The following is a 24,165-nucleotide window of genomic DNA, read 5'->3' on the forward strand; positions in this document are numbered from 1 at the left end:
TGTCAAACTCAGCCAAGAGCATAAGGTCAAACAGTTTCCTCACTGGCCTTACAGACAACTGCATTGTCCAGAAAGTGGGAGAAGCAACAAGAGGAACAGCCATTTTAGATCTGGTCCTAACCAATGTTGATAACCTGGTTAGTGGGATAGAAATGGAAGGATCATTAGGCGCAAGTGATCATGCTCTTCTGAAGTTTACTATACAGCGGAAAGGAGCAGCCAAGCATACTAGGACTCAATTTCTTGACTTTAAGAAAGCCGACTTCATAAAACTTAGGGAAGTGCTGGGTGAGATCCCATGGACAGTAATACTAAAAGGAAAGGGAGTTCATGATGGCTGGGAGTTTGTTAAGAGGGAGATAGTAAAAGCACAACTTCAGGCAATACCAATGAGACGGAAACATGGAAGGTGCCTAAAGAAGCCAGGGTGGCTATCTAAAGAACTTTTAACTGAGTTAAGATTTAAAAAGGATGTGTACAAAAAATGGAAAAGGGGGGAAACCACCAAAGAGGAATTCAAACAAATAGCCAGCACGTGTAGACACAAAGTCAGAAAAGCTAAAGCACAGAATGAACTCAGGCTTGCTAGAGAGGTTAAAAGCAACAAAAAAGGCTTTTATGGGTATGTTCGTAGAAAAGGGAAGAACAAAGAAACAGTGGGGTCACTCAGAGGAGAAGATGGTGAAATGCAAACAGGGGACACAGAAAGGGCTGAACTCCTCAATGCCTTCTTTGCCTCAGTCTTCTCCGATAAAGAAAACAGTGCCCGACCTGAAGAATTTGGAGCAAATGATTCAGCAGAGGAAACACAGCCCAGAATAACTAAGGAGATAGTACAAGAATACTTGGCTAGTTTAGATGTATTCAAGTCTCCAGGGCCAGATGAACTGCATCCAAGAGTATTAAAAGAACTGGCAGATGTGATCTCAGAACCACTGGCAGTCATCTTTGAGAATTCCTGGAGAACAGGCAAAGTCCCGGCAGACTGGAGGAGGGCAAACGTTGTCCCTATTTTCAAAAAGGGGAAAAGAGAGGACCCAAATAATTACCGCCCAGTCAGTCTGACATCAATACCAGGGAAGATTCTGGAGCAGATCATTAAGCAAACAGTCTGTGAGCACCTAGAAAGGAATGCTGTGATCACCAATAGTCAGCATGGATTTCTGAAAAATAAGTCATGTCAGACTAACCTGATCTCGTTTTTTGACAGAATTACAAGCCTGGTAGATGAAGGGAACGCAGTGGATGTAGCCTACCTTGATTTCAGCAAGGCATTTGACAAGGTGCCCCATGATATTCTTGTAAAGAAGCTGGTAAAATGCAGTCTTGACTATGCTACCACTCAGTGGATTTGTAACTGGCTGACTGACCGAACCCAAAGGGTGATCATCAATGGTTCCTCTTCATCCTGGAGAAGAGTGACTAGTGGGGTGCCACAGGGTTCTGTCTTGGGCCCGGTCTTATTCAACATCTTTATCAATGACTTGGATGATGGACTCAAGGGCATCCTGATCAAATTTGCAGATGACACCAAACTGGGAGGGGTGGCTAACACCCCAGAGGACAGGATCACACTTCAAAACGACCTTGACAGATTAGAGAACTGGGCCAAAACAAACAAGATGAATTTTAACAGGGAGAAATGTAAAGTATTGCACTTGGGCAAAAAAAATGAGATGCACAAATACAAGATGGGTGACACCTGGCTTGAGAGCAGCACATGTGAAAAGGATCTAGGAGACTTGGTTGACCACAAACTTGACATGAGCCAACAGTGTGATGCGGCAGCTAAAAAAGCCAATGCAATTCTGGGCTGCATCAATAGGAGTATAGCATCTAGATCAAGGGAAGTAATAGTGCCACTGTATTCTGCTCTGGTCAGACCTCACCTGGAGTACTGTGTCCAGTTCTGGGCACCACAGTTCAAGAAGGACACTGACAAACTGGAATGTGTCCAGAGGAGGGCAACCAAAATGGTCAAAGGCCTGGAAACGATGCCTTATGAGGAACGGCTAAGGGAGCTGGGCATGTTTAGCCTGGAGAAGAGGAGGTTAAGGGGTGATATGATAGCCATGTTCAAATATATAAAAGGATGTCACGTAGAGGAGGGAGAAAGGTTGTTTTCTGCTGCTCCAGAGAAGCGGACACAGAGCAATGGATCCAAACTACAAGAAAGAAGATTCCACCTAAACATTAGGAAGAACTTCCTGACAGTAAGAGCTGTTCGACAGTGGAATTTGCTGCCAAGGAGTGTGGTGGAGTCTCCTTCTTTGGAGGTCTTTAAGCAGAGGCTTGACAACCATATGTCAGGAGTGCTCTGATGGTGTTTCCTGCTTGGCAGGGGGTTGGACTCAATGGCTCTTGTGGTCTCTTCTTCTATGATTCTATGAAGGTTGCAAGGTTCTTCACTGAACTTTCAACCATGGCATTGAACTGTATATTTGAGATTAAAGTTCCTAGAGGAAAGAGTCTGGTTGCTGGAATATTCTTATTTTGTATATAGAAAGTGGTTCTGGAAATTTTTCTCCTTTCACTTAGTAGGCATGTAGTAAATATGAGAGACAGGTATGTTACACACCCTCCTTGATCTAAAGGACTTCCAGTGATCTGCATAAAGCCCTTTGTAACAATAGGGAATGTGGTTTGGTCAGAGGGTGGAGATCTCATTGTTAAATTTAGGAATATAACCTGCCCACTCAGCGAGCAGCTAAGGAGGGGATGGGCCACAGAGAGCTGTCTGTCAAGGACCAGTCTGCTGAAACACAACTTCAGTCTGCCTTTTTCATCAGACACTGAAGGACTGAAACGTGTTTCTGTTAGCTCTGCTTCCCTCCTCCCTCCCTCCCTCTGATTGCACTGTGACTTGGAGAAATAAAAACAACAGAGTGTCTTGCTTTGAGGAGAGGAAAATCCAGGTTGCCAAAGGGTAGAGAAAATGCTGGGAACTATCACTCTAACAGGTATGAAATGTTTTACATTTTGAATTGTATTGATGGTTCTGTTGTCTCTTTGTGATGGTGATTCTATGCAGCAGCACTTTTGTCCAGGACTCAAGTATGTGACACACATATTGGAGCAGTTCTTTTTAAGCCATGTACAGCATAGTCTATACATGTCTACCTGGAAGTAAATTCCATTGAGTTCAGTGGTGCTTATTTCCGGATAAGTGGGCAAAGTATTGCAGCTATAATAACTTTTAAAACTTATAATTTATGTTTAAATAGGAGTGGGGAAGTGTTTTTGGATTAAAATCCTAAAGCTGCAGCTCTATGCACACTTACCTAGAAAGTCTGTTGCAGTTACATTTACTGCTGCGTAAATATGGTTGAACTCAAGCATCTTTATGTGGTTGAGTTAGGTCAATTTCCCTACATGTTTACGCTTTAAATTAGGAAGTTTAATTTATAGAACAATGTATTTCAAATGCAACAGTATTTCATAGATTACAAAGTACTTTAGGATTAGTGATTTTATATTGGCAGGGGTACTTTATATTCTCTGGTATCTTTTCTACTCACAGAAGCTTGCTTGTTTTTGATCTTTCAAATGTCAGAGAATTCTGTACTTATAAGTTTTTAAAAAGTTTCATTTCTCTCCCCCCCAATTTACTCTTTAGTCATGTCATTTAATTACTATATTATTTCACTTAATTTACACTGTGAGTTTTCTCTCAGCCATTTGATCCTAGGTTTCATATTTTTTTGCAACCTCCCATGTCTTAAAAGTAAACTTCCTTTTCCTTAATTTCCATTATCCTTGACCCCAGGCACAACCTTTCTACATAAATAATGGAGCAAACATCTGTTTTAACTTCTGAAGTTCAAGTGATCACTGCTCACTTCATCTTATTCATTAAAAAGTGGACTATGTATCTGCTCATAAACACAAAATCATTAAATTGGAGTGAATTAATTAGTGTGCTTGGAGGGAAGCTATAACCCCCTCTGCCCCCAAACTCCTTTACAACTTAATTTTGGAAACAAAGACCTTTGGAAACTCATCAGTATATTGCTGAATGGTTGGGAACAGTTGCTGAAAAACAATACTTAGAAGCGCCAGGGTTTAGACACTTCATTTTATCTTTCCTGCTGAGATGCTTGTTGAAACATTCCATCATTTATAGAAAAAAAAGAACAGTGATGGTGGACAGTATAGTATATTTATTGCAATATAGGCAATAAATATTTTCAGCTTATGCAAATGTTTTACTGCATCTCTGTGAGATTTCCCCTCAGTTTTGCCTATTAGTCATTTTTGTTTGATCTTTTCTCATAAACATTAAATAGTACTAGCACCAACAAACAGAACTATGACTTTTTTCTTTTCTTTTACAATATCAGTGCTGTGGAATGTATATGCATCCCATGTGGATAACCGAAAGAGACCAATTCTGTTTTGACTTTACTGTAACTCGTTCAGAATGCTAATGTGTTTATTATCATTCTGGTAGTAAATTGGGACATCTTAAAACTCCATATGTCATATACAGTTATATGCCAAAATGGCTTCTCTTACAGTTGTAAAGTGCTGGTTGAACTGACATCACCACAGAGGTCAGTTCATTTGTTTAATGTAGGTAAAATACATTTTAAAGCTTGCCCTGCATAGTCTTTTCTAATCTCAATGTAACTGTATCCAGCAATTGAATTCCTATAACAAAAAGCCAGCTTATACTTGGAGTGAAGAAGTATGGCAGTTCAAATTCATTCTTAAATTGTTCAGTTGGACCAGCTGTTGTTAGACTCATGACAGTGAGCAATTTTCTTTCCACATTAAATATATTGTAACACTAGGTACAAAATAGAGCTGTGAATTTTTTAACAGCAGTTGGTTTAAACCAAATATTTCAAGGCAATGATCTGCTCTCAGTTAAACACAATCAACGACACTGATGGCAGTGGGATTAACTATGAAATAGAGAGATTATTCTGGTCTTAGATGTTTAAATATGGAATAAACTTAAGTTTTGTTTTAAAAATTGTTTGGAGACTTTAAGTGGCTAGAGAATTTTGGAACATTAGAGACCCGGGTGTGTATGACATATATCTGATGGATACAGAATGTAGAGAATTCATGGAGAAAATCCAGGGCAGGGCAGCAAATCCTTGGGGGGGGGGGGGAGTCAACCAGCTCCAGATGTTGACATGGTTGACTGCAAGCACATGAGGTGTTTCAGATTTAACTATTACAGCCTGAGAAATACTTTCTGTCTTCCAACTACAAGAAATGGTATCTCTCCTTTCTTGTAAGGAGAGAGAGAAGGTGGGGGAAACGGAAAAAGTTTGAAATGTTTGTTAGAAGTAAAATGTATGTGTAACACTTTTTAGGTATTGTGGTAGTAGACACTCACTTGATTCCATTCATGTTGGAATGGATAGTTTATCTTCCTAATCAGGGCATCGTCATAAAGCAACTGCTTTAAGGCCCAAGCTAGAGTTTTCCCTAAGAGTTTTCCCTAAGAGTAATAAGGAAGTGTTTTCTTTTTACATTGTATGTCAAATGACTGTGAATGTTGGACCTAGATTTCTAACAGCACGTTCTAAGTAAAATAAGCTCTATAGTACCAACCACATCAATATCAACTGTGGGAATAAATGAGTGCCTGTGTATTATACGAAGGGAAGTTGTAGTGAACAGAGATTGAGTACAAGTACTTGAAACAACTAGTAGCCATAGATGTAATGTGTATTCCCATGACTCATCCAGCCTGTGGAGTGGGACTGGATGAGTATCATGATTTTGAATGTGCATGTTCTCATTTACACCACCTGCATGCATACCTTGCCAGATCTTCCTGGCTTGATCAGAGGACTAAGAAAAGGGTGCCTTTTACTCTTTGTTCTGCTTCTCATTCAGTGACAGAGAAGGCTTAAATCATTCTAATGCCTCATTAAGGTTTTTTTTTAAAAGGTATAGTACAGGAGTGGTATTCTGGTTACGTAGAAATCTGAAAAAGTCATGCTGGTGTCTAAAGTATAAATTAAAATAGTGATTACAGTGCTGGAGTTGATCCTTCTTCAAGGTCCTATTTTTCAGATTAAAATCTTCCTCTACCCCAAAGTATTGGGGGCACAGGGGGAGATGAAACTTAACGGAACCTTAAAAAAAAAGCTAACTAAAATTTCATTACATGTATACATGTGACATTCAGTTAAGCTGTCTCGTCACTTCTTTTCACACTGCACAATTAAGAACAAAGTCAGTAATGCTGACTTCATTGAGTCATTACTGCCATATATATGTATGAACTGGCATTTCAGAGAAGCAAACCACAAACAGCAGAGTTATACTAAGAGACACTGTTCTCTATGGTTGACAGATAGTTTTGAATGTCTTTAGACCTGAAATCAACATTGTTTACACCATCCCTTTGATGTAACTGCACATAAAGCTACTCTGCAAAGTAATGAGTGCTTTTTACAATAGAGAGCAGCGTTGTTGGGCACTCACAGAATGGAACTATGGAGGAGACTTGATGTAGGACAGGGTGTGGCTAAAGAAGCTTTGGGGTACAATATTTGGATGTTTGGGTGGAGCCACTCCTTGAAACACAAAGTAGTTTTCAGCATTTTCAAGTTGATCTGGGGTAAACCTTTCTAGAATTGTAATTAGTACTCTTAAAAGCAGTAATCATACTTTTTCAGTGAATTTTATTTTATTGGCATCATTGCTATTCATAGGCATCATTGAAAGTTATTTTGTTTTGGCATGCTTTTTCTTATGAATCCATAAGCATAGCATATCTTGAGTTTTAAAAAATACATTGAATGTAGTTATAGCCAATCTCGTCTATATTATGCACCTAGTATTTCACATAAACCTTTAGATTTTTATAGTAAAATAGCAATGAAATACTGCCCTCTGCTGTTCATTTTTGTCAACAAATTAATTTTTCTTTTTGAAGGTAATTGTTTTGCTTCTGACATGTCAAATGACAATGGAACAATAAGACAGCGCCTGATAAACTTGCAATCATTAATTTCTAAATATTATGGTCTGCTTCACAAGGTACTTTAAATGAGAGTTAAACTAAACTGTGGTTTAAAGCTGAAAACTGTTGTAGCAGTGTTGCTCCTCTGCTGGGAATGTGGCTTGTTTGGGGAAAGCAAGCCACAAACCTTGGTTTGAACATAACACTAAGCCAAACCACGGCTTAGCTCCTAGCAGCATGGTGATAGCTGGAGCAGAGGAGAAGTGAAATGCCTGTCCTTTCAGCAGCATGCACCCACATGCTGTGTGCTAACCTTTAAACCATAGTTGAAAATGGTGTGTTAGTAGCAAGAGGAATGTGTATCTCAACAGTTAATGCTTTCTGGGACCAATTTGTTTATGGTTTAACTTATATTCTGCTTAAATTCATAGAAATTATATCCTACACTTCCTCCCAAAGGAGTTTAGGGTGGCAAACAACAAGCAATAAAAACACATTAAAAACAATTTGAACACAGATGCAGACTGGGAAAGAACTCGACCTAAAAGGCTTGTAGGAAGAGGAAGGTCTTTAGTAGGCACCAATAAGCCAACAGAGATGGGGGGGGGGGTCCTGTTTAATATTTAAAGAGAATGAATTCAAAAGGGTATGTACCACAGCACTAAAAGCCTAATACCTAAATTGTGCAGAACAGAGCTCAGAATAAAATAGTATTTGCCTTCTTCACCTGCAGAGTGCAGGGGTCAACTGGATATGTAAGGGGTAAGATGATATTTCGGTATCCTGATTCCAATTTGTATAGGGTTTTATACACTAAAACCAGCACCTTGAACTTAGTCTGGTAGCTAATTTTCCACCATGTAGTCTTCAAGGTGGCTTATGATGCGGAATAAAACAACAAAAAATCCAATTAAAAGAACAGCATCAACTAAAATGCATTCCTAATAATAAGATTTTCCAATCCAAATTCTCAAAAGGTCTGGCAGGGTAGATCTTGTCTATACTGAAGTATTAAAAAATTGGTAACAAATTGAAGCTGAACAGTTCTTCAGGTAGAGGGGTGGTTTTTTTTTTTTTTTTGGTCTTCAAAGCATTCACCAGAAAGTCTCAAAGTAAAGTTATGGTGCAACTGGATAATAGATTTCTCACAGAAGCATCCTAAATGTGGACACTTTTCTTTTGACAAGCAAACATTCTCAGGCCACTTACTGCAGCTTCATCTCATTGCAATTTTAAATGCATACAGTGTATCATAGGAATCTAGTGTATGCTTTGAAGGTTGCTAGTGATAGGTGTTTGTGATTAAGCAGGTCCTATTACAGCAGTTGTAGTAGACCTGGATTTCTCCTCCTGTAAAAAGCCTGCGAAACAGAGGCCCAATAGTGTACTTAGCCAAATCTAGTACAATTATATGTAGTCAAGGTTCTTAGGTAACTGGAAAACGCTCAAATTTGAATTGCTTGGCCTGTTGATATGGAAGGTACTGCATTGCACATAATGACTATAAAATGTTAGTGCTCTCTGAAAGTATGCATACATCTCTTGAGGAATTATTCTGGGGATGGCTGGAGATGGAAGCCATCTGTATGGAAGGGCAAGTTGCCATTGATTATTGCTTTATTATGGTTTGATCATGGTCAGGAAGTGTGCTTAATGTAATGCAAATCAGATCAGATGTGATTTAGTTGTTAGAGGATCTGGAGCATTTTTAATAGAGGGGTACTTTTAAAAGATTCCTTTACAGTAAAAGCAGAGAGACAGATTTGTTTTTTCTTTCTTTTGCTATATAATTAACATGTCAGAAAATACTCCTGCTTCTTAATTCAGCAGATGCTTAGGAAGGAGATTCAGGACAGACAAAACTACAGTTCTTCACATAATTCATTTATTTAACATTGTGGCACTTTGCCTGTGGAATTTGCTCCCTCTAGCGATACACCAGATAACTTCAATTTGGGAGTTTTTGTTGACAACTTGGTACATACCTATTTACCTAGGCATTTGTGCTGTCTTGAGATCAAGTGTTGGGCTTATTTCTGCTGCGCAGTGTATTTTCCATCATAATTTTATTTGTATGCTGCCTTTCCATAGTTAAAACCATGCTCAAGGTCGCTTACAACATAAAAAGATTTATATAATTACAAACAAAGCAAAAGTAAAACACATCAAAAAGTGCACAACCAAACTGAACAATTTCAACATAAATCATAATACCTAAAAATAAAGATACAAAAATTAACAGCAATAATAGCAACAAACAAACAAACAAATCCCTAAACAGTACCTCAGCAGCCTCCTGGAGTCAGTCATTCAGGGCCCCTCCCTCCTAGGCCAGGTGGAAAAAAGGCTTGCAAGGCATGGAGCAGGTCTTCCAGGAATCACAACCAAAATTTATTGTTTGTTTTATAAAATTGATAAGCTGCTTGATTGTAAGAAACCTCAATGTGGTTTACAAAAATATAAAACAAGAAAAGCCTCTTAACTAATGAAAATAGACTATGGTCTCGGCTGCTGGTTTGACTCAGATGCTATTAAAAATACTATTAAATTTTGGAAGTAGAATGTCAGGTTGGGAACATGGTGTGGCTGCCTTTACATTATCAAAATTCTGAAAGCAAAATATTTGTTTTCTGATGTCCACAATTTATTTAAAATTCTTTTGAAGCCCTAGGTTTTTCCAGTATAAAGCTTCCAACCAAATTTTGAAGTGACTTTATTTCACTTCATTATCTCTCTATATAGTTATGTTTTGTTAATTTTATGTATAGATGCCCTTAAAATACTGGAATCTATTTTTATCATGCATTTTAAAAGGCATACAGTCATACCTTGGTTCTCAAATGGAATCCATTCTGGAAGTCCATTTGACTTATGAAAATGTACAAAAACCAAGGCGTAGCTTCTGATTGGTGGCAGGAGCTTCTTGCACTCAATCAGAAGCCGCGTCAGACATTTGGGTTACAAAAATGTTTGCAAACTGGAACACTCACTTCTGGGTTTGTGGCATTCGGGAGCCAAAACTTTCGAGTCACAAGGCGTTTGGCAACCAAAGTACGACTGTATATAATGTCCACAATCTTGTACAAAACTGAATATGTTTAAGCTCATTAATTTCAATGCATTTGACTTTTAATAATAGTGCAGTGTATTCCTATTTGGGTTTACTTGGAACTACCGTATTTTTCGCTCTATAACACGCACCTGACCATAACACGCACATTGTTTTTAGAGGAGGAAAACAAGGGAAAAAACATTCTGAATGAAACAGTGGATGTATAATTTTTGTGCTTCATGCTGTGGCCACAGACATGTGATCTGATGGTGAATTTGGGCTGACCCAATGCAAAAATCCTGAGAATCCCTGTGCATCCATGGTTTGTAACCACGTTTTTGCACCATTGTGATTTGGGGGGGGGGCAGGCTGTAGCCATGGACATGCTATGTGATCTGATGGTGAATTTGGGGTGACCCAATGCCAAAATCCTGAGGATCCATGCTTTGTAACCACATTTTAAGTGGGGAGCGAAGGAAAAACAAAGAAGGGACATTAGAGGGGTGTGCAGAGAAGCAGCTGGCTAAGAATGCAGGAGAGGGATTTAACGGGAGGGAGGAAAGAAAGGCAAAAGTTTTCCCCCACCCAAGCCAGCCATATCTCTCTCTCTCTCTCTCTCTCTCTCTCTCTCTCCCTCCCCCTCCCCCCCTCTCTCTCCCTTCCCCCCTCTCTCTCCCTCTCCCCCAGCAGCACCGGAGCTTGCCTGGAGGGGAGGGGCTTTCCCTGCTCTTTGTTCCGTTTCAGCAAACACAGCAACGAAACAGAGGAGGGTGGGCAGTAAGACCCTGAGGCAGAATGCAGGAAAGCAGCCGCTTCCTCTTTTCAGGTTTCGCTTCTCCGTGCAGCGCAGCGTGTAGCGCCGCGATTTGATTTTTGCATGCTTTTTCGGCTCCAGGGACCACACATTCGCTCTATAACACGCACAGACATTTCCCCTTCCTTTTTAGAAGAAAAAATCTGCGTGTTATAGAAGGAAAAATACGGTAAGTCCCATAGCCTTACTCCCAAGTAAGTGTGCCTAGGATTAGAGGAATAGTGATTATTTCTACTTCTTATGCAATTTAAATAGAATTGTGATAACAGAATGCCTAATTACTTATTGCTTTTAAATGTCTCTTACAGTTGGACAAAGAGAAACTGCAAATGTGATTCTAAAAGAAGAGCCAGCTGAAAATATGGAGACCAAGCCAGCAGAATCACCCGATAAATCTAACATAGATGTGGAACAGAAAGATGCAGAAGATGCTGATCAGCAATTGCCATCAGAAGAAGAAAAAGTGGAAGAGCAGGCAGAACCTAGTGAATCTCCATCAGCAAATGATGTTGGATTTAAAAAAGTTTTTAAGTTCGTTGGATTCAAATTTACCGTCAGAAAGGAAAAGACTGAAAAAGCAGAACCTGTTCAGTTGCTGAATGTGAAAGCAGATGAGACAGAAGTGCTATCGGAAGGAGCTGGAGATTGTAAAGAAATCAGGCTAGATACAGTGGAGGAGGAAACACAAAGTGAGGTGCCCTACCCTGTAGAAAAGACTGAGCAAGAAACTCAGACTGAGCAGACAAAAGAAGAAATTTCTCCTGAAAAGGTAACAGAAGGTCCTGTTGAAGCAGGAAGCAAGGAGACAGAGATTAAAAGTGATGGTAGCAAGTCTCCAGAGTCTCCAACAAGTCCATTAACTAATGAAACATCATCACCCCTAAGAAAGTTCTTTACCCAGGGTTGGGCTGGGTTTAGGAAAAGGACAAGTTTCAGGAAACCTAAAGAAGAACAGCAAGCCACTGAGAGAGAAATGCAGGAGCAAGAAAAAGGAGTGATAAAAGAGGAAGCCACTCCCACTGAAGAATCAGAAAAAGAAAAACCCATACCAGAAAAAGAGAAGGCAGAAGTGTCTATAGAAGCCAGTGATGCTATAGTAGAAAGAGAAGAAACAAAAATGATAGATGTCTCAACAGAAACACATAAGGAGGAAGCTGTTGCTGCCTTTGAACAGCCATCACCACAAATGTCTGCTGAAAGTGTGGACATAGAACCCAGTAAAACCTTGAATAAAATCGACCTGGAGGAGAACTTGGAGCCTGCACAAAAATGTCAAATGGCCCTGGAGCATAGCCCTCTTGCATCATCTGAGAAAAAATCTGAACTAGCAGCTCCTCTGGCAACTGAAGTATTTGAAGAAAAAACAGATCAGTCTGCACCAACTTCTCCAATGCCTATAGAAACGCCTGAGGAGCATTTTGAAATAGTTGAAGCCATATCTGAACCGAAGGCTCCTCTGGCAACAGAAAATTTTGATGACAGACCCACAGAGATATGCACTGATGTTAGCACTACTGTGGAGAAGAAAGAACCAAAACCAACTGAAAAATCCAAACTTGTTCTTGAACAGTTCGTTGAAACTGATGTTGAGATTAAAGGACAAGCCACTGATGAACAGCTAAAAGTCAAAGAAAGCTTGGTTGAACTAGTAAATGAGCCACTCAAGCAAACTGAACCAAGCAGTGGAGATTCAGCAACAAACAAACCTCTAGAAGTCATTACAAATGAAGTTGAATTACTTTCATCTCAAGAAAGAGCCAAGTTACAAGGCAGCCCCCTAAAAAAGCTTTTTACAAGTTCAAGCTTAAAGAAGTTGTCAGCAAAGAAACATAAAGGAAAAAGAGAAGAAGCTAAGCTAGGGGAAGCAGCAGAACAAGCACAGCAGTTGTCTGATTCTGCAGAAAGTCCAGAAGATCCAAGAGCAGAAAGCTCTGCTTCTTCCCCTGAAGAAACAACAGAATCTGTAGGAAAAGTTACAGATGCAGCACAGACCACTGAAACGGAAGATGGTTCTACTTCAGATATGGAGAGGAAAAGAGACATTGTTACACCTTGGGCATCATTTAAAAAAATGGTGACTCCTAAGAAACGGGTCAGGAGACTTTCTGAAAGTGATAAGGAAGAAGAACTTGAGAAGGCAAAAACTGCTACTCTATCTTCAACTGAAAGTGCACCTTGTGAAGAGCAGGATGATATAAAAGAAAACGTTGAGGAACAGAAATTAGAAAAAAGCATAGATGAGCCCAAGAGAAAGGTTGATACTTCTGTATCATGGGAAGCCTTAATTTGTGTAGGTTCATCTAAGAAAAGAACCAGAAAATCATCAACTTCTGATGAAGAGGTAGGACAAAGACTTGCTCAAGAAGGACAGAAAATAGATGAAAATGGGCACAATAAAGAAACAGCACCAAGCATGACCATTACAAGCTCACAAGAAAGTGATCAAGGACAAGGAGGTTTTTCACCAGAACAAGCTGGAAGCCCATCTGAAGGTGAGGGAGTTTCAACATGGGAGTCCTTTAAAAGACTAGTAACCCCAAGAAGAAAATCTAAAACAAAAATGGAAGAGAGAAATGAAGAATCTTCCACAGCTCCAAGTTTAGAACATTATACTTCAGATGGAGAGTCTGGAAAAGAAGAATCATGGGTTTCATTTAAAAAACTAATGCCTGGTCGTAGGAAGAAGAAGTCAGATGGAATACCAGAACATGCTCCTGTTCAGGAAGCTGGAGAAGAAATGACTGAAATCCATGAGGATGACTCTGATGTTCCAGCCGTTGTTCCCTTATCAGAGTATGATGCTGCTGAACAAGAGAAGTTTGAAGCTCAAAAGGCAAAACAAGATGATTTAACTAAGAAAACTTCAGACCAGTCAGAAAGTACTTTGATTATTGAGCAGTCCAATGAAGGACTAGTTCATGCAGTTACTGTCACAATGGTAGAAGGAGAGAGAGCAGTTACAAGTATTGAAGAAAGATCACCATCTTGGATATCGGCTGCTGTGACAGAGTCCATTGAACATGCAAAGGAAGATGAAGAGAAACATATTGATCAGATCTCTGAAACTGGAATTGTGGAAGAAATGGTGGTGGTTACTAAAGTCATGCCAGAAATTCAAAAGGAGTTTAGCGGTGACACTCTAACCTCAGAAGCAATCACAGCTAGAGAAGAAACTTCAGGTGTTGAAGAAACAGCTGAAGTATCCTGTGCTGAAGAGACAACGGAAATGGTTTCAGCAGTTTCAAGGCTAACTGAGTCCCCTGATACAACAGAAATAGTAACACCTGTGCAGGAGGTAGAGGAAAGCCAGCAAAACCTAAAAGAACTAAATAAACAAACACAGGAAATTCTGCAAGAAGTTGCTGAAAGAGTTAAATTGTCCAGCGAAGCACAGGAAACAATTCTGCCTGAGAAAATAGAGAAAAAAGGGCAAGAAACTACTATCATATTTCAAGAGGCAGAACCACCCTCAAAGGAAGAACCAGAGAAGACAGATATCCAAGTTAGTGAAAGTAGTGAAAGTCAAGATGAAGCTAAAGAAAGTAGTCCGAAGGAAGCGTTGGAGAAGAGTAATGACATTTGTGTAGAGGTGAAGAAAAGCTCGAAAGAAACTGTTAGCTTGGAAAAGACTGATGAGAGTCATGATTCAAAGATTGAACAAGAAATTGTTCAAGAAATCATTGAAAAACAGACTGCTGAAGAGGAAGGATTTGTCATTATCACAGTAACCCCTGAAGAAGGGCCAGAAGTAAATGTTGTTGGCATGGCAAAGGAATCCAAAACAAATTTAAAAGATGCAGTTGAAGGTGCGATTACAGATACTGGTCGAGCAGTTGATGAATTGGCAAAAATATCACATGAAGAGAAGCCTCAGTTCTCCCAGAAACTTGAACAAGTGGTGAACACCATACCTGACTTAGAAGCTAAATTAGTAACTGCTGCAGATGAAGTAAAAGCCCCTGTGCAAAAAGAAATAAAAGAAGCTGAGCCTCCCTGTGCTGAAGTTTTTGTGCTTGAGGCACCCATCCAGAGCAAGATAACTGAAGTGCCAGTGCAGAATGCAGTAACTGAAGTCAGTGACCTAGGTATGGCCAAACATGCCACACTTGGCTTACTACCAGAAAGCACAGAGAATGTTGTAGTTGAGGCCTGCATCCAGAACAAAGACACAGAGGTTTCTGTGGTAACTGAGACCCACGTACAGAAGGTGGAACCCAAGGGCCAAATGCAGAAATCAGAAACCAATATTTCTATGGTAAATGAGAAACTTGAACCTCTCCATGCTGAGACTGTAGAAAAAGACTTGCCCACAAGAAAGGTGGAAGTGGAGGTCCACAAGCAGAATGAAGAGACTGAGACCCATAAGCAGAGTGTAGAAACAGATGGCCGTGTCAAAGAGGTGGAAATGAAGTTCCTCGAAGAGAGGGTAGAAGCAGAGAAGGCAGAATTAAAGGAGGACTTGGAGCTTCCCACAAAGGCAGAAGCAGTGTCCCCCTCAGAAAAAGAAGTGGAGGAACATATAAAAGAGACAGAAGCACAGATCTCTACAGAAAAGGCACATGCAAAGTTGGAGGCAGATGCCTGCACAGAGAAAGTAGATGTGAAGGCAGATGTAGAAAAGGTGGAAGTTGAGATTTCCAAAACACAGATGGAAGTGCAGACCTCCACGGACAAGGGGGAATCAGAGGCTCCCTCAGAGATTATGAAAGTGGAGGACCCTATAGAAAAGACAAAAGCTGCAGCAGAAGAATCAAATGCATCTGTTTGTGTGGAGGCCATCACAGTGAAGCCAGATGTGAAGGTGGAAGCAGAGGTGCCTGCAGAGAAGGCAGAAACAGTGGCCTCATCAGATCAGCCAGATGAAAAGCTAGATATGGAAACTCCTGCAGAGAAGGTGGATATAGGGTCTGCTGTAGAGATTGCCAAGGAAAAGAGTCAAGTGGAGGTTCCTGCAAAAAAGTTGGGTGCAGAGGACTCCGCAAAGAAGGCAAAAGTGGCATCCTCTGTAGAAAAAGCAGAAGGTGAAGAGAAAACAGAAGCCCCCATAGAGAAGGCAGCCATGAAGGCTGGTGTGGAGGTCTTTGCAGAGAAGGAGGATGCAAAAGTGGAAGTGAAATTTCCTTCTGAGAAAGTGCATAAGGAGGTCTTTTCAGAACAGTCGGAAGAAATTATGGAAGCAGAAACCACTGCCACCAAACAGCCGGAAGTAAAAGAGATCCTGAAGAATGTGGAGAATGAGGTCAGTTTCAACTCTGAGGTTGAAGATACTTCAGATTCCCTAGCAACATCCGTTGAGATAATTTATGATAAAGCCCCTGTAATTAGTGACAAGACTGAAGCTCCTGAGCAGAGAGAAACGCAAGATGTTTCCCTTTCCTTAGAATCAAAATGTTTTGATGCAGTTGTTACTGAGGAGCTTTCAAAGAACGAAGTAAAAGATGATTCTCCCCTAGTAAAAACATCAACAGAGCAAGCTGATCAAAATGCAGTGGATGTCATCCAGAAGGATGTAGCTGATGCCAGCCATACCTTGAAATTGGAAGGCACAGAAGGAATTGCGGTTGACGTTCCAGAAAGAAATGAACTGAAGGATGTCACACTTGTAACCGCAACTGAAGGATCTGTGCAGAATGAAAAGGAAGATGCACTTACTTTGGGATCAAAACACACTAAGGCTGAGTTAACAGAGGACAGCACTGTGAAAAGTGAGGCAGCTGTGGATTCTGTGAAAAAAGAGGTCGAAAACATAGAGCTAACAACTGAAGCGAAATTCTCAGGAATTGTAGCAACTGAAGCAGTAAAGACCAAAGTTGGAGACACCCTCATCTCGGACTCTGGTGCTTTATCAGATGTCTTCTCAGAAAAGAAAGGAGATAGTTCTGTCACAGAAGGTAGTGAAGCAGGTATAAATGGTGTTTGTGTACAGAGTGAAGTGTGCCCTCGTAAATTGCCCCTGGAAACAGTCCTTCCACTTTCACAATCTGCCACAATTTCAGATAGCTCTGAGAGAAGGCAAGCGTTGTCGGAGAAGGTGCTAGTAACAGAAACAGAAAAATCAACAGGGAAAATTGAACTTATGGATGCTGATGCACTTTGTGCAGCTCCAGTGCAGCAAGAAATGTTCACTGAGCAGCAGGAGGTTATCACCACTGACATTCCTGAAGCACAAAGTTACGGAGTTCATAAATCCTCTGTAACAGTAACAGCTGCAACAGTCGAAGAACAAGTTATTGCAGAGAATGTCACAGTTACGGAAACATTAACTGAAAACCTGCAGTCTCTCCTGGAGGAGCCAAAAGAAACCACATTCAAAACAGTTCAGCAGGTGAGCTTTGTTCAACAAGGACTTGGGGCTCTAGGTCCTGATAAGGATACAGTGTCATGGTCTGGGAAAGCAAATTCAGTGGTAGAGGAGGCAGTTTTAGCAGCAGTAACATGCACCAAAGATGATTTGATCCAGAAGTCTGTATTGGATTCCAGCCCAGAAATGAAGCTTCAGAGATTAGAATCAAGTCAAGAAGGTGAAAAAAAGACACCTCCAGAAAGAAGCCCCTCTTTAACTCATATAGAATTTCAAAAAGATGTGGTTCAATCGGTGACTATAGAGTCACAGAGTACAAAAATTGTGCTGAAAATCATCCAGAATGCTGTTGATACATTGGAGCAAACAGAAGAGTTGCCATCTGTGTCAAAGCAGCAGAGTGAGCCATTTCTACAGGGTGTACATAAATCTGAAATTCAGGAAAGTTTGCAGACTGGTCAGATTCTTCCTGTAAAAGGCAAAGGAGAGAAAAATCTAGAGATCCAACCATCAAATATAATTTTAACTCAGTCTGCAGAGAATCAAGAGGCCTTCAAAGTGGCAGAAGAAATGCCTTTTGCTTCTGATAAATCTGAAGATGCTAAAGTGAAACTGATGTTGCAGCCAGATGAACGATCAGGCACTGTGACAACAGTAGCACAAGACTCTGAATCTCTGAATGAAATTGTGAAAGAAATTAAGCAAGACACAGATTTCCAGAAAGAAAATGGTGAACCAAAGCTGCATTCTGCAGGGGATACAGCCACTCCAACAGAGATTCAGAGACCAGCAGTAGAAGATACTGCCTCAGGAGATCTACCCAAAGAGTCACTTGAAGTGGCCCAACCAAGGCTGACTGATGTAGAAGCTGGGCAGACTGTTCAGATCCAACAGCAGTTTATAGAACAACAAACACCTATGAAAAACAAAGATGACCAGAGCCAATCAACAGGATTCGTGGAGACATACACAGAGAAAGATGTAAATAATCAAGACTACACCATCAGTGAGAGTCCACAGCTAAGCTTAGAGCTCACTGAATCCTGAGGCTTAATGTAAGTACTATTTAAATTCAGAATAATTAACTATTTTCAGTGGCTTTTTAAGCTAGATAATTGAGCTAGATAACTTGCTATCAGAACTACAAATTATGGTCATATATTTCATTGTCAAATGACTTAGAACAGGTTTTCAGTTTCTTGTTTGAGAGACTGTACTTAGTATTTTTTTAGAAATATCTCTAAGCCGTCTTTTGCATTCAATTGAACTTCAGAATTTAACTTTGTTCTTTAAAAAAACAGTGAAACCTAGAGGAGGAGGCCTTCACACAACTTAAAGCCATATACATCTGTGGCTGAATAGGAAATGTTCATTTCTGTAATTACAACAGATGGCTTTATGGCATTGTCCTAGTCTGTTGCCCCACTGAATGATGCAGCAGGTTAACAGGATATATTCAGAGCAACTTGACTCTCTTACCCCTTTATTAAGGTGGTCTGAAACTCTTCTTACCATAAGGTTCCTGTGAGGCTTAAGTGTACCGTTTTAATCGCTACCCAAACTTTTTTTAAATACACTTTTCCCTCTCCCTAGGATATATCCAGTGACCAGCACCATGTAGTTGCTCCACTCACAATGCTGTTTTAGCTGTCCCCACCTTAAATCTTATCTGCTGTGGCTGGGCTTGTATTTGCTGCTATGTGTGCTTGCCTCTCCTCCGCCATCCCGCCATCCCACACATTGCCTTGTACGCAGGTGGGAGCTGAGTCAGCATCTTCAGGCTGTTCCTGCAGCCAAACCACGTCCTCTCTGGCACAATAATAAGATCCAGTGAGATAGCAGCCAAACCTATTGGCTACCTCCCAATAGGTTTCTTAATGTAAAAAGAGGAGTCAACCGCATATTCCTCAGCTGTGCTTAGAGCATACCTATCACAGGCAAACTATCGGACAAATCAAAACACCGATTAAAGCTAATCACTGCTTGCCTGCTTCTTTTGCTTACCGACTACTGCAGGGATGATGAACCTGTGGTTGTCCAGATGTTATTGGAGTTCAGTTCCTTCAGTTTCAGCCAGCATGGTGAAATACCAAGTAAGGGTTGTACAGTAGTCTGACATTTGGATAGTCACAGGTTCCCCACCGTTGCACCGCTGCATTCTCCTTTTCTTCTGGCAAGGGAAAGTTAACAATTCAGCCTTATACAGGCTTCCTCAAACTCTGCCCTCCAGATGTTTTTGGCCTACAACTCCCATGATCCCTAGCTAGCAGGACCAGTAGTCAGGGATGATGGGGATTGTAGTCTCAAAACATCTGGAGGGCCGAGTTTGAGGAAGTCTGGCCTTATAGCGGGGTGCTGGAGGCAGGAATAAATTACAGTGGTACCTTGGGTTAAGTACTTAATTCATTCTGGAGGTCCGTTCTTAACCTGAAACTGTTCTTAACCTGAAGCACCACTTAGCTAATGGGGCCTCCAGCTGCCGCTGCACCGCCGGAGCACGATTTCTGTTCTCATCCTGAAGCAAAGTTCTTAACCCGAGGTACTATTTCTGGGTTAGCGGAGTCTGTAACCTGAAGCGTCTGTAACCCGATGTACCATTGTATGCTGCTTACGTCATGAGATTTTGCTAACTTTTCCAAGCTGAAAAACACATCATTAGCCCCTTTTTAGTGCTACCTTAGGTTGGCGAACGGTTAGTCTGTCCTGCCTTTAAGGGCTTATGACTGAGTCATTTCCAGCCTGGGCAGTTTCCCACATAGTGCCACTGTTGCCAGCCGCTGCATAGCAGCATCATGCTTAACTACTGACTACTTCCATTGATGTGGCATCTAGATTTGGTTCATGATGTGCATAGAAAAAGTCCATTATAATATGATGGTACTGCCATCACTCTGGATAAAAGGCTCGGGCTGCAAGATTTTGTTAATTTTTCTTTACTTTTGTTTCCACAGTTCTGGAAAAGTTGTGTCTTTATATTTGGAGGGACCAGTTCCTGAAGCAGCAGCAGAAGATAATGGATTCTGTTTAATTGGGTTGAAGGTCACTGATTTGGAACAGAGAACAGATGTCTGATGTCATTCTGAGAAATATAGCTGACAATCCTGAGATACCATCAGGAGCTTGAACCGTCGTCTTTTACTATTGATTGTCAACACTTGCTCTTCACAATATTCTTTTATATTTTTTTGCTGATGAGTTGGAGTGGGGGGCAGAAAGTGTTAACTTTTGCTGAAATGACATCCATACCTTAACCTGGGAAGGAAGTTGGCATCTTTTAAGCTCCCCATTTTATCAGTGCTTCCAAAACTGGATTGTAATTCTTTGTGTATTTATGTGTATATCTTCAAGCAAAATCCAATTTTAATGTATATTTCCTCCTCTTTATATGTGGAAAGAAAAAGAAAGAGAACGAAAGAAAATGATCTCACTTGTCTCACCCGGTAGAGAAACAAAATATGTGACCGATAGGGAAGAATTGTGAGTGAGCTACAGTTGGCCACAGATAGATCAGAATACATTTGCATTGGCTTTCCATGGTGTAGAATGGTGTGAGAACCATGTTCAATGTTGTATTGGGTCTTGATTTGGTACAAGACATACTCAAAAGGCATAGTTTTGCTTTGGAATAGTTGTGTTACTGGTTTACTAAACAGGACTTTATTTTCCATCACCTTTTATAAGCATAGCACTATGGCATTGTGTGTTGAAAATATGTCAGTTACATTCAAATGGAGAGTTAGGCGTACTTAAAAAAGAAAGATTTCAGTGTACTTAAGCCTCCCTAAGTCTGCACTGACTTTCACATTTATCTGAGTACAGTTTAATTCTAAGGGAAAGTGGAAAGTCTTTAGAAGCCAGACAAATAAATAGCTCCATCAATGTTTCCTCAGCCTTCCCTTAGTCCATTTAAGAAACTGTCATACCATCATAACTTTAGGCAAATGCTGAACTGGTTTGAAGCTATCAAGAAAAATAAAGATGGTTCAATTTTTAGCATAACATTTAATGCTCTCTTGTTTTTGGAACATCCATGTCATGAAGTAAGACAATTTATTTTCAAAAAGTTTTTGATGAGTAAAGGATTATGTTTGCTCTATATGTGTGTCCCCTCAGTAGGAAAGTATATTTCATTATGCTTGTGTACATTTAGAAAACTCTGATTTCTGAAAAGTGATTTAAACAAAAATTTGGCTTATACTGAGCTTTGTGCTCTTAATTAATAATTTTAAAAGCCCCACAATTTAGGAAACATTGAGCAGGAGTCACTCTTCTGTTTCGTTAATGGAGGATTGCAGAGTTTAGTACTGGTCAGTATAGGTTGTGCATAAAACTGGGCAGGCTTGAAATGCTAAATAATTGAAAGAAAATTAAAATATTCAAAGCATCTAGTGTTTGATCTTCTAGACACCAAACATGTCTAGAAGGTCAAGTTTTATTGCACTTTGTAGCCTTCGTACCTGTCTCAGCTGTGTCTTGCATGGCTCAGCAGCTTCATTGTCCTACATGTATAGTAATTTATTTGAAAATTATCTAAGTGAGCCAAATAAGACCTTTGGGGAGCTGCACAATGAGTAAAGAAAGAAAAATGTCACTGGTCTAATAGTACCATCTAGTGGTTGCTGTATGCATAATGTAGCTTAGAAATACTTTTAGCTAACAATACTGCCTTTCTTCAAATAGAATATGGAAAGTTGTGAGTTTTTAAAAATTCATCTAACTTACCTGGAACAGCTCTGCTAATAAAATGCAAAATAATAATATGCAATGTTCTCAGTGTATTGGCAAAATTTGCAGTTCTGCGATGAAGTAGCCGATTTATGAAAATTAAAAATGAAACAATGCTTTTTATAAACCCTCTTAAAAGGTATAAAGACAACAGGGTTTCTTTGAACATCAGAAAAGTGAAACACTAATACATCGGTTCGTTTCAAAATATAACTGAAATAATTTTAAATAGCTAGGTGGATAAGAAAGGTGAGTCGCCATTCTTTAAAAATGTACGGTATCTACAGCCTTTCTTTCAGTTTCAGTTACTGCCTTCGCTGACGAAGATCCACTGGTGTCACAGTGCAAGAAATAATAACATCATTTTGGTATAATCATTGAACCCTTTTGGATTACAGAGTTGCCAAACTGGCAGCCTGGATGATTGTTTAGCTTTCAAATTAGCCCATGAGTTGGGCCAGGAAGTACTGAATAGTAAATTGCGGTGGGTGGGTTCCCCCATCTCTTTCCTGGCAGCTATTGAGCAGTGCTGCCAGAACAGATGGCAGCTGCTTGCTAGTAAGCCTCCTCCATCTCTGTCTCTTGATTGCGGCTAGTACACACAGTGTAACAGTGGCAAGGTATTCTCTCCCAACCCACCTCCCTAGGCCCACCAACTGAAGACTCTCCATGTATCTGCTAACTTTTCTCCAAAATGATGGCCTCCCCCCCCCCACCACACAATTACACCACTTTTGTGAGCAGTTTGCTTGTTCAGTTTGGATCAAGTTTGGGATCAATGTGTCTTACATTTGTAAGACATGGTAGGAGAGAATAATCAAAACCAGTAACCCTTTCACTCCTAGTGGGTGCTAGTCCATGAAGCCTCTTTACTAAGCAAAACAGTGAGCTGGTGAATAGCACCGCAGAAATCTGTCTCCCTGAAAAGTAGATGGTGTATGTATGTACACAAGTTAGCACGTGCCTCCTTCTGGACTTAGTGTGGTAAAATATGAACTTCTTGATATGAATGAATTTGTAAGAAAGTTTAGTTTATTCAGTGCAAAATGGAAACTTTAAAAAGTATTGAAGGTTAACGCTCAATGGCCTCTAAGAAGAAAAAAAAGAAATACAGGTAGCCGCTTGTTTGTGGATCAGTTAGATGTATTCCATGTGTGTGTCTACAATGTGTACAAATGTGTAAAACATTCAGTAACATGGTGTGTTCCAAAATTATTTGGGGGAATCTTTGGTTCTCCCCCACCTTAGTGGCAGCTTCCCCAGTTAGAGTATGAATTAGAAAGTTTGTTCTGATTGCCAAATGCTATTTTGATCACTTTCATTGTGTGCTTTACAACAAGTCTGTCAAAGTCATTGTCCCTGAACTTCACATGGCCTACCAGTCATGGGTTTAGTAGATGCTTGATGAACCTTTCATAGCCGAAGGGGACCTTGAAAGAAGTTTATCTCACACCCGGCAGGCCACAAAACAGGGCCTGTGAATTTCACAGCCCTGTTTTACAGTGCTAAGCAAATGGAAAACCCGCTGTGAAATGTAACGTGTGTATGGAAAGCCATTTTGCAGTAGCTGCAACAAGCTAAATAATAATAATAAAACAGTGGCATGGCCTATGTTATCCTGGTTCTAATCTTTATAGCTCTGAGGCTGTTAATAAATATGTAAAGTTATCTAAACATTTAAATAAAACCTAGTAATCACAATGTAAATTACCTGGCTAGAAGTTGGGGAACAAGTGCTTAGTTCTTGCTTGGGGTTTTTTTAAAAAAATACTGATCTAGGGCCTTTCTAAGCAATGCAAAGAACACAAATCACATTACCAATATTTCTGCTTTTAACTGACCCGTCTCCAAAAACCAAAAGCACCAATAGATTTTTTCCCATGGTGCAGGGAGCATGTCTCCATACACAGATACTGCTTTGTTACAGTGTATTGCTTTTGGCCTCAGAAATACTCAAGACGAGGCTGCAAACTTTTAGCTTGTGCCACAACTCCAAGCTTTTGCAGTTTCTTCTTAATCCAATGTATTGGATTAACCAATACTTTGATTTTATATGTTGTTTTTAAGGTAGATTTTCATGGACTAAATAAAATACAAACACAATTCATGCTCACTGTGTCCTTTGTCATTCTTATAATTGCTGTTCTTTGTAGTCTCTTTGTCATCACACTGATGGGATTTGTACCTGAGAAGAACAACTTTGAGAACTTCTAGCCAGGGAACTAGCATTCATCTTTTCCTGAAAGCTGAGGGGCCCATGAAATAACACCATTACTCCATTGATCCCAAGAAATGGTGGAATGCACCAACTGGGCTTTGGCTTGTGACAAGGACCACTTGCA

At 40.1% G+C, this 24,165-nt stretch overlaps 1 protein-coding gene across 4 annotated transcripts in view; it reads left to right on the plus strand.

The window, feature by feature from the left end:
• Positions 1-23,930, plus strand: part of AKAP12 (A-kinase anchoring protein 12) — a 67,043-nt gene extending 43,113 nt beyond the window's left edge. For 2 of the 4 annotated variants that reach the window (XM_083731968.1, XM_083731965.1), the window contains exons 3-4: positions 11,106-18,153; positions 20,050-23,930. In XM_083731968.1, the coding sequence (XP_083588094.1) occupies positions 11,159-18,145 (6,987 nt within the window). In that variant the 5' untranslated portion in view covers positions 11,106-11,158 and the 3' untranslated portion in view covers positions 18,146-18,153; positions 20,050-23,930. Of the gene's footprint in view, positions 1-2,744; positions 2,961-11,105; positions 18,154-20,049 lie in introns of those variants that run through there. The other 2 variants (XM_083731966.1, XM_083731967.1) reach the window with 2 other exon arrangements.
• Positions 23,931-24,165: the final 235 nt, after the last annotated feature.

The sequence above is a fragment of the Podarcis gaigeae genome, assembly GCF_964106915.1.
Source record: "Podarcis gaigeae genome assembly, chromosome: 3".
NCBI classification, from domain to species: Eukaryota; Metazoa; Chordata; class Lepidosauria; order Squamata; family Lacertidae; genus Podarcis; species Podarcis gaigeae.